General features: G+C 54.1%; 4 protein-coding genes across 4 annotated transcripts; 3 read left to right on the plus strand and 1 right to left on the minus strand.

Annotated features, from left to right (window-relative positions):
• Positions 1 to 135: 135 nt before the first annotated feature.
• Positions 136 to 1516, minus strand: COCSADRAFT_41309 (uncharacterized protein). Its single transcript, XM_007706713.1, has 3 exons — positions 988 to 1516; positions 596 to 937; positions 136 to 542 (listed from the first exon to the last, which is right to left on the minus strand). Exons 1-3 carry the CDS (start codon positions 1412 to 1414, stop codon positions 235 to 237), a joined length of 1077 nt encoding a protein of 358 aa, XP_007704903.1. The 5' UTR covers positions 1415 to 1516; the 3' UTR covers positions 136 to 234.
• A 1024-nt stretch (positions 1517 to 2540) lies between these two features.
• Positions 2541 to 3110, plus strand: COCSADRAFT_258970 (uncharacterized protein). Its single transcript, XM_007706979.1, has 2 exons — positions 2541 to 2871; positions 2927 to 3110. Exons 1-2 carry the CDS (start codon positions 2590 to 2592, stop codon positions 3023 to 3025), a joined length of 381 nt encoding a protein of 126 aa, XP_007705169.1. The 5' UTR covers positions 2541 to 2589; the 3' UTR covers positions 3026 to 3110.
• Positions 3111 to 3623: 513 nt separating this feature from the next.
• On the plus strand, positions 3624 to 7858 carry COCSADRAFT_259016 (uncharacterized protein). Its single transcript, XM_007706980.1, has 5 exons — positions 3624 to 3963; positions 4097 to 4336; positions 4558 to 4578; positions 4937 to 5367; positions 5425 to 7858. The coding sequence occupies exons 2-5, from the start codon at positions 4121 to 4123 to the stop codon at positions 7769 to 7771; spliced, it is 3015 nt and encodes a 1004-aa protein (XP_007705170.1). The 5' UTR covers positions 3624 to 3963; positions 4097 to 4120; the 3' UTR covers positions 7772 to 7858.
• Positions 7859 to 8662: 804 nt separating this feature from the next.
• COCSADRAFT_41311 (uncharacterized protein) lies at positions 8663 to 9590 on the plus strand. The gene is made up of 2 exons (XM_007706714.1): positions 8663 to 9080; positions 9165 to 9590. Exons 1-2 carry the CDS (start codon positions 8930 to 8932, stop codon positions 9311 to 9313), a joined length of 300 nt encoding a protein of 99 aa, XP_007704904.1. The 5' UTR covers positions 8663 to 8929; the 3' UTR covers positions 9314 to 9590.
• Positions 9591 to 10310: the final 720 nt, after the last annotated feature.

Consider the following 10310-nt stretch of genomic DNA (forward strand, 5'->3'; position numbering starts at 1 on the left):
ACGGCACGTTGCATGCAGTCTTCGACGCTTTTTCCTTAAACCTACTGAAAGCGGCATCTCAGCGCCAGCAAGCCATATCCGTGTCACCACACAAGGGCCTCGCCGTACGAGTGCCGCCGAAAGCTACATGTCTTGTCCCTAGAGTGGTAACTATGGCGGTCGTATCATACCCTACCGACCCATGCATAGTGTGTGCAAGACGCCCCGGCTGAAACATACTTATAGTACCCTTGATTACTGCAGACCATTGCTGATCAACTTGCTAAGACTGTTCCTGAGGCTCTCTTGTAGCCAATTCGGCAACCCTCTGACGTAAGTTATTTTACTTATATCACTTGGCAACATGACCTGTCCACCACTACAGCTCATGATGCTCTTGACAATTGAATCTGCAACAACAGTCGGCTCAATGATAGAGGCACCGCGCTTCTTGAGCTCGTCCTCGACGGATGCAATGAGAGGCGTGCGCACCCAATTGGGGTGGATCAATGTGGTAAGCACATTCGGGCTGTTGTAGTGATACCTGAGTTCTTGGTTGAGCGCTACCCACCAGTCAGCTTATTGTAGCATAGGAGAACAAGGGCAGATGACGGACATTCGTGGAAGCTTAAAATCGCTGCCTTGGTCGCTGTGTAATCGGCCATACCGGCGACGCCGACAAAGCTCGCCGCACTCGCGACTGTCACAATGTGGCCCTTGTTATGCTGGAGCATATCCGGTAGGAACGCTTTGGTAGTGTACCAGTTGCTGAGTACATTGACGTCAAAGATCTTCCGGAGATGGTCATCAGAGGTGTTCAAGATGGTATGAGGTACGAGAATGCCTGCATTGTTGACAAGAACCGTAGGCGCGCCCAGAGTTGCTTTGATCTTTTCTGCAGTCGAGTAGACGGCATTTGGATTTGTAATGTCGCAAGCAAAGAATGTGACATTTGCAACTAGTACAATTAGCATATGAGATACGTGGTAGTGCAAGGGTAAGACTTACCGCTCTGCAGACTCGGTGGTAGTTGGCGAATGTCCAGGACAGCAACCCGTATATCCTTGCTGATCAATTTCTTAACCACAAGCTCCCCGATTCCAGAGCACCCTCCAGTAACAACAGCGACTTCGCAACTCCAGTTCCATCTTGCCTTGTCACTTCGGAGTCTTCCAGAATTTAGAGCTACGTGGTTCAGCTGTTTATTCAGAACCCTTGCTATTCCCAACGCAAGACACACTTTCAATGCTTTTACAATCTGCGCATATTGTGTTGAATCTCGAAGAGCTGGGATCCTATTGGTGAGCTGACGACGGAGTTGCGGAGGGCCCTTGGTTAGTATCCATAAGAGAGCGGTGGTCACGATGGGATTGAGCGCAACGCGCGTGGCAGATGTTGCGACAAGGTTGACCAAGTTTTGTAGTGCTGCCGACATGACTGTTGAGCATGCGGATGATGGGTGGGGTTTGACTACGGGCCCTATGTGGATATATAGTGGCAACCACCGGCACTCACTTTCAGATAACAAGAGTGGTGCGGATCCGGCTGCACCAAGAGGGGGTAAGATAACACGCGAATGTTAAGCTTGATTCGGCCGGCTCTCCCGTGTGTCAAGACAAGACCTCGGCTTTACCTATACGAGCGCTCACCGTTCAGCTGAAGAGTCTGTGTTACTTTCATACATAATTCTTCTGCAGCATGTACATGGGCTCTATCAATGTTTATCAAGTGTGAATGCAGAGAAGAAGTGCTTAGCATTTTGGGACATGTGGAGGCCAAGGGGTTTGCAATGCATCGGTGTGACTTGATTTGGTAGTCATGGCGAAGGTGAGATGGTACGTACTCCCGGTATCTAGGACTTTTGGACGTGCAAAAAGCAGATATGGAAAATGGTAAAGTCGAAGTGGAAGATAGTCGTCGCTTTAGGGTAGTCTGACGGTGACGTAATCACCACGGTCAACAATGCAACTGGCAGATTCGACCCGCAAGACAGACTCGGCATCCGCTGGAATCTATACTACATACGGACTTCCGAATGGTACGGCTCGGCAGTAAAGTGCATCTACTTACAGACCCAAGTATGCCAGCCGCTCGGGTTGTGTTTCTTTTGGGATTGTTGGGCGGAATTTGGCCGCAACGCTATGCGCCTACTCTGCGACTACAGTTGTGCATGCACACGGCCATGTGCAGTGCTATGACTGGCGCCCTGCATCAATCCCGAAGGCCATATGCACCGGGTCTTTGGTGCAGAGCAAATGGGGATGGAAGCCGCGCCGGTATGTGCGTATACAAATGTGTACATGCTATGTGCTGTGTGGATGTAGGGTGTGTACGGTCGAGACAAGTACCGATGGCTGGGAACCGGGCCCGATTGGCCCGTGGCTAGCTTGGCCGCACGCGGGGCAGTCCACACTACTACTCTACTACGAGCCACTCGACCAGAACGTCTCGTCAGTCCCCGTTTGTCGACTTGATGCCCTATGCGACCGTCTCTTGCTCCCTCTCTTCCGCTCGACTGCATTACCACGCTGAACATGGCGATAGGAGCATCGCTTCGGAGTGCTTTTAGCCGGTGCCACGGATTCAAGGGTATCCCATTGTGATTGGGATATGCAAGGCGTGCGGGGAAAATGCCTGGCCCTCAGACTTGAAACGCGAGCGCAAGCGGTCAAGCCCGCCTTACCGCATCGGCTGTGCTGGACGGCGGGGCGCCTCTTGTCAAAGAAGATCGACATGGTCGCAACGAGAAGCAAGATACCAATACAGATATGTGTACGTTATTATGTACTCTGGCTGGCAGAGGTCCAAGTCAGCAGCCGGCTGACGCCAGGGATCTGCCTACGTATGTATTTGTGTACATGTGTAGTATGTATGTATGTGAGCATGTACTATGTATGTACGCCGGGCAGCCCCCTCGTCGTAGCCCTGAAGTGCTAGCAAGACACAGCTCCCAGGCCCCGCAGTCAGCCTACTACTACATACTACTACTACTACTCGTGCACGACATCTCTTCCCGTTGGAGGGCGGCATGCATTTGCATCCGTGACTGAAGCGACGGGTGCCCCGCCTGGGCCTTGAGTGTGTGGAGGTTGCACTGCCCCTCATTGCGCGGATTGTATGGGCGGTCCGGCTGGCTATGAGCTGCCAGATGACGTGAAGGCATGCAACACCTACCACCCACCCCCACCGGCACCGGCACCGCCATCCCACACCAGGGGCCTGGAATTCGCTCGAGGGCAGCAATCAGAAGCACGTTTGCCGCGCATATCGACGTCGGGTGGGCCGTGTGCAAAGAATGGCGAGGCTGTGGCCATCAACCCGAGCCCAAGCACCATGGCTGCCACCCTGATACGCCGCCTAAAGGCCCGCCGCCGCCGTATCCGGTTGGGGGTTGGGTGGTGGCGGTTGGCATCAGAGGCGGCGGCCACCCCCAAGCGACGCCTGAGTTTCTGGCGCGGGATGCTACTAATAGACTACTGCTATGTAAGTATGTAAGTACTCACGGGGCGACTCTGGTGCATGCACAGGGTTTGCGGGAACTGGAGGGTCCCAAACCTCTACCGGGCACAGGACGCAACCAGCAGCAGAAGCGCAACGTATGCGGAATCCCATCCAGCACTAGCTGCGCGCCACACTGTCCCCTGATGGACCCTGGCCTTGACCTTGACCTTGACCTGCGAAGCCGACGCTCCACATGTGCTTGCTTGTCGACTTGCCCTTTCGGCGCTTCAAGTCTGAACGGCTGGCCAATACTTCCAGACTCTCCAAGCCTACCCTTAGCCACGACTCGCTGCGTGCATAGGCCGTCGAGTGCGCGCTGCTGCTGTGCTGCTGCTGCGACCCGCACTACAGCGACTTCCGTCCCTGCCTACCCTACATTCCGATCCTCCAACACCGTATCCGCCTAACCTCTGTACTGTACCCTCTCCTCCAGCGCCTCGCTCCAGGCCTCCAAGGGCATTTGCCCTGTGTACGAATTATCATGTATGTCTGCTGCGTCCATCTGAGTACTCCAAGGGGCGAGGGGGCTGCTGCCGCGGCTCCCAACCCCAACATCACACCGCCCGCCAAACCCCCACACCAGCTCCCACGACCCTCGCGCTGACCTGGATGCCAGTGTATTTCTAGTTTTCTACTCATCATGGCCTACCAAGGCATCGGGGGAGGCAGTGGCCTCAGGTCTCCGCGCGAAGACTCGTCCTTCTTTTCCTTGAATCGCGCCGCTCAGAACGGCGACGGCCGCGCGACCCTGCATCGCCGCTTCACCACCAACAACATCCCGACCCTGAGCACGCCATTGTCCCCAATCGGCCAGCAACGTAGGCAGGCGGCAGAGCCGACCGAATTTACAACTGCGGTATGTCGACATTCTCGTACAAGTATGGGTGGGGGATGAGGGAGCTGGTGCTGGTGCTGGCACTCAAGGGCGCCTAGCATGGTGAAGTTGCGCAGCAGCCACAACCACGTGGATGAATTTGGGCTCAAGCCGCAGCCGTGATTTGGTGTTTGGCGTGCATGCTTTTTAGTCGTGTAAATGCGTCGTGAAGAAGAGTTGGGGCTAACGACCAATCCTGACAGACCTACCATAAGCTCCAAGTGGTAAGTCAACTTCACCGAGCTTTTTGCTGCCTCTCACTTCACACCCCTCTCTCATTTCCCTGGACCCGACTGGATGGTTACATCCGCTAAGTTCGTTTGTACTGGTACCCCCACGATGTAACATGTGATAAACGCCTTCACCTTGTCTTTCTCTCTCTCACATAAACAAACTCTCACAAGCTAGTACTGCTAGCGCCACCACTATACGTCTCTTTTGTCGCACACGACTTGTTTTTTTCTTCTCTGCTATCTCTGTTCTTATCTGTCTCTACTTTCAACAGTCCTAGGCTAAGAGCGACGCTGTTGCCTTGCGACAAACCTGCTTCTGCGTTCGCCTGACCGGCTGACAACCGACTAGCTCGAGAGGAAAAGAATCGAACACGAGTACCTCAAAGAAGCCAAACGGCGGTTTGACGCTGAAATGGAACTGCTCAACCTCCAAGCCCAGCACGGCGAAGCTGATACCAATCGCTTCTCCAACGACGCCCAGTACGGCGGGCCGGCCCATAGCCAGCCCACGACGCCGCCAGAATACAGCGAAAGCAACGGCTTTCCATCTGCGCTGTCGCGTCCAAACCGGTTTAGCATGTCTAGCATCACACCAGGTATGATCACTCGCAGTAGCCGCGCCAACTCCCAAGTCACCTCTCCCCCCTCAAACATCCAAGGTAGCGGCCACGACAACAACTATCCGTCTCATTCCATGCCAGGTTCTCGACGCAACTCTGAAGAGGACCACGACGATTTTGAAAATGACGATTTCACCCCGCTGAGTCCAGCGGCCCGCAAGTAAGTTCAACTACAGCTTACCTTTACCTCTCGACAGCCACTGACGCGATCAAACAGAAACAATCGCATGTCTATGCCTGTGACTAGAATGGATTACGGTAGTCGTCCAGACCTTCCAGACCTTTCCTCTGTCTTGGGTCACATTGACACTGCTGGTTTTCTGTTTGGGCAAGACGACAGGACTAATGCTTCCCAAGATCGCCACGGTTTTCTTCAGATGGGCAACACCAAAGACGACTTTCCTGTCTTGGTTCGCCGCGACGGCGCAGGTAATGGTACGAAGCTTTCTGCGTCTTCTGCTGCGCTTGATTTGGCCCTTTCCCAGCCCCCTAGCCCGGACACCCAGTTCCCAGCCTGGAATGGTTACCGTCATCGTCAGGCTCAACAGTCGCTTCCTGCTAACACATTCCGCAAAGCTCCTCAAGTTGACGAATATGACTCTGCTCGATCCAACGGCAACGGAAACGTTGACACCACGCCTAAGAAAAACTTGGCCAACAACCGTCGCTCTGTTGAGTTCAGTTTCGCTAGCCCCACCAATGCTATGCCGAAGCTAACTCAGTCCTACTCGACCAACGATGTTCCGACCTTGAAGAACAGCACTGGCATGAACGGGACAAATGGTATTGGCTTCACATCTCATGCCCAGCAGCACTTTCACAATCACAATGCTAGCCTTGGCCGTATTCCGCAGAACGCCATTTCGAACCGCAATAGTCGTGACTTGTCCATGGCCAACCGCGAATCTGAATACCAGCCTAGTATCCACGCAAGTGCCGCCCCGTTCGGTCCTTCTGTCGCTTCAGCTGCTCCCAATAGTGGCGCTTCAGCAAACGTCGGTCCCCCAGCAATGTCGCAGTACTCGGGTGTTGCAGCCACAAACCCTGGCTATTATGGCTATGGAGTATCGATGCTCAACGGCGCGATGAACAACCTTAACCTTGGTCCCGCATCAGGACCTGGGCCCCAGTATGGCGGACCCTCTGCTTATACTCCCAACGGCATGTATGGCAGTGGCCCGCAGTATAATCCTTATGCTACCTATGGACCAGGAGGCCGCGTTCAAGACAGCCAGGCTCGCGTCATCCAGAGCCGTCGTCTGCAAAATGATGCGAACAAGTACATGAACTACGATTTGAAGACTATGCCGCGCCAGGAAATCTACAGCTTATGCAAGGACCAGCACGGATGCCGCTTTCTGCAGAAGAAGCTCGAGGAGCGCAACGCGGAGAACATCCAGATCATCTTTGATGAAACTGCTCCCCACGTCGTTGAACTCATGACTGATCCCTTTGGCAACTACCTCTGCCAGAAGCTACTGGAGTTTTGCAACGATGAGCAGCGCAACACTCTTGTGCGCAATGCTGCTCCTGCCATGGTTCAGATTGCGTTCAACCAGCATGGCACCCGCGCATTGCAGAAGATGATTGAGTTCATCTCGACCGACGATCAGACACAAATGATCATTCGCGCTTTGTCTGGACAGGTTGTTGATCTCATCCAAGATCTAAACGGTAACCACGTTATTCAGAAATGCCTCAACCACCTCAAGTCTCCAGATGCCCAGTTCATCTTCGATGCTGTAGGTGAACACTGTATCACTGTCGGCACCCACCGCCACGGCTGCTGCGTCCTGCAGCGCTGCATTGACCATGCCTCTGGCTTCCAGAAAGTCGATCTCATTCGCAAGATTACGGCGCACAGCTTTCATTTGGTTCAGGACCCCTTTGGCAACTATGTTGTTCAGTATATCTTGGACCTCAACGACACCTCCTTCACGACGCCCATGTGCCAGGGTTTCCAGGGCAAGATTTGCGAGCTGTCCAAGCAAAAGTTTAGCTCCAACGTCATTGAAAAATGCATTCGCTGTGCTGAGCCGCATGTCAAAGGTATGATGATTGAGGAGCTGCTTGACGTTGAGCAGCTTGAGCAGCTCATGCGCGACTCGTACGGCAACTACGTTATACAGACTGCGCTCGAATTTGCGCCCGCAGAGCTGTGCGTCCACCTCATTGAGGCTATGCGCCCTATCCTCCCGTCCATTCGGCAGACTCCATACGGCCGCCGCATCATGAGCAAGGTTGCTGAGCGCGAGAGCCGTCTTGCCGCGTACGCAGGCCGTACTTCTTCTGGACATGCATCTCCTGGTACTGCACAGGGCCCTTCAGAGCCAAGCTCTGCATATGGCCCTCAGTACCAAGCGCCCATGTACACGTCCAACACCAACTACGGCCCGAGCATTCTCTCTCCGCAGCCACATCGCCAACCGCACCGCCTGAGCAACGCTTCGGTTCCACACCACATGCACAACGCTGTCCACAACAACAGCAACCAGGGGTACCAGCAGCCGCAACAGCAGTACGGTGTGGCACAAGCCAACGGCGGTCACGGTCAGTGGTTCTAGGATGAGGGGAAGATATTGGACGACCTTATGACTTGACGAACCATGGTACGGTCAAAAAGCATTCAAAACGCCTCGACACATGATTCAGCAGCATGGTCATCAGTCTATTGGATTGGTGTCGGGGTTCAGTCATGTGGCGGATTGAAAAAGTTTCCTTCTATCGGCCAATCCTGTCAGTGAGGGTCTAGGTTGGAGCGTTTGTGCTCCTTCGTCAAGACGCTCGTTGTATTTGACAGATTGGTCTTGTACACTACGGCTACACGATCATCATCACGGAGCGTAGGCATCCACTGGCATACTCTGGCGCATGGAACACGAGTTACACTGGGGTATGTGTTTTTGCTTTGCTTTGCTTTGCTTTCCCTTTTCCTTTTCCTTTTCCTTCGAATGACTTGTATTCTATCCCTTCGCTTTCCCCTTACCCCCATTTCCTCGTTGCTTTGGTTGCATGGACTGTCGATATGAAGACGGCACCTTGGTGCAACTAAAAGAAACGTTGAGCATGAGCACTTTGGTAGCACGGGCACGAGCATGGTCGCCACGTAGGCGGCGTTTTTCGGGCACAGGAGAGGATGCAATGGCCACTTGTCGTGAGCCTGGAGCTAGGTGGCAAGTCTCGAGTAGACAATGGAATCAACAGAATCATGTATGACTGTCCTTGGTTTTTTTGTGATGGGTGACGATGACGATGGTGATGATGTTGTGGTGGTGGTGGTAGTGAGATGGTTATACTATGCATGGGTGTAAAGGCGGGGAAGGGAAAGAATGAGTGCTGCCACGGTGCTTTGGTGGTAGTGTAGAGAGAGACGGTATGGTTGGTTGGGTGGCGGTGAAATGACGAGGGGCAAAGAAGTGTTCCAGCGCTTGGATTGGGAAGACGCCATGACGTGACACTCGGCCTTCCGCTTCTAGCAGGAGCCTCTCCAAGACAGCCTGAACACCTTCCTTGTTACCCCTAGCCCACATACACACATACACACACACCCAAACACTTTACACATAGCGCTTCTACCAACTGCACCGAGACCGTCTTGTACCAGCACTCAGCCTTTGTGGTATCCGACAACGATATACGTCGCCTGAACATCACGACTCCCAGCGATAGATATCCGCACGCAACAGCAACCCGCGCGGATCCGAAGACTTGACTGCAAGACAATGCGCACTGCTCTTATTCCACTTGTTGTTGCGCTGTTTGCGACAGTAGCCATGGGGCTTGCGCCGCAGCGGAGCGTCATCATCAGTTGGCCGAACGACACGCCGGATGAGATTGTGGAGCAAAGCAAGGAGGCTATTCGAAAGGCAAAGGGTAAGTGGGGATGCCGGCTTTTGTCTGCTTGGGTACTCGATGGGCTAGCAATACATTGAGTTTGCTGCTGACGATGGTGTGTAGGTGAGATTACATATGAGTACAACATCATTAAGGGATTCGCGGCCACGGCCCCTGCATCTGCACTGGAGCTGGTGTCTACACTGAGCAATGTGTACAAGTGCGAGATTGAGGAGGACGGTATCGTTACAACGCAGCACAACAAGGAGTAGTTGGGTAGTGGGCGGTGGGCGGTGGGCAGTGGGCAGTGGGCAGTGGGCAGTGGGCGGAGGAACGGCAGACTGTATGAGGGACTAGTTATGGGTTTTGGGTTTGAATATTGGGCGTTTTTGGGTTGGCGTTGGGCAAAGGTGGTGATGGTGTTGGATGGGGCAGTATGAAAGTGATGTAGGTAGTTGGCCATGGTATTGCTGCATGTAAAAGCAAATAGTAGCCACTGCATGTAGACGTGCATACAGTATACACACATGCCCACGTGCATACTTACCTTCACATACTACACAGGCACCCAGCCATGTCTCTACTCCCATATCGCCTCGACGATAAAGTAGGGCGGGCGGACAGGGCGGTGGAGCCCTGCAGCGGCCCCTTCCCCGCCATGGCTGGCCTCACTCGGGGACGTGCGAGTCGTGGCAGAGCAACGCTTTCGGCCGTGACATGCGCGTCATGTGTCTTATGGCAGCAGTGCGAGGTGCAACTCTAGACTAACGGCTAGGACAGGCCATCGTCGACGACGTCAGTGCCCTCATTGTCACGATCCGAGCACGGCACAGCGGTGAAGCGCGGCCCCGCGCAAGTGTGTGCTGTATTCCGGCCTAGCGTTGGCAACACATCCAACCTCACCCTCAACGCGTCGACACGTCCTGAGCCGGGAACAAGCCTGTGCGTGGTGGACCAGCGCCGTCTACAAGTCACTGCAAACTGCCCGTCCGCCTCGACATGCCCGCCGGCCACGCTCGACTCTGCCTCCATCGCCATCGCCATCGCCATTGATCCATTGATTTCCCTAGACACCCACGCGGGTTGGCAAGCCCCGCGACTGCCCCAACCATGGACGACTTCAAGCCCGAGCTGCTCAAGGCCCTCTTGGACTGGGTATGTCCCAAGCCCGCTCTCGACTCGATTTATTTCCCGAGCATATGCAGCTGACATTTTTTTTTTGCTTGCAGGTCAATACCTTCGACCTGCCCTTTAGAATCACGACGCTGA

The sequence above is a fragment of the Bipolaris sorokiniana genome (genome assembly GCF_000338995.1).
Source record: "Bipolaris sorokiniana ND90Pr unplaced genomic scaffold COCSAscaffold_17, whole genome shotgun sequence".
Taxonomy (NCBI): Eukaryota; Fungi; Ascomycota; class Dothideomycetes; order Pleosporales; family Pleosporaceae; genus Bipolaris; species Bipolaris sorokiniana.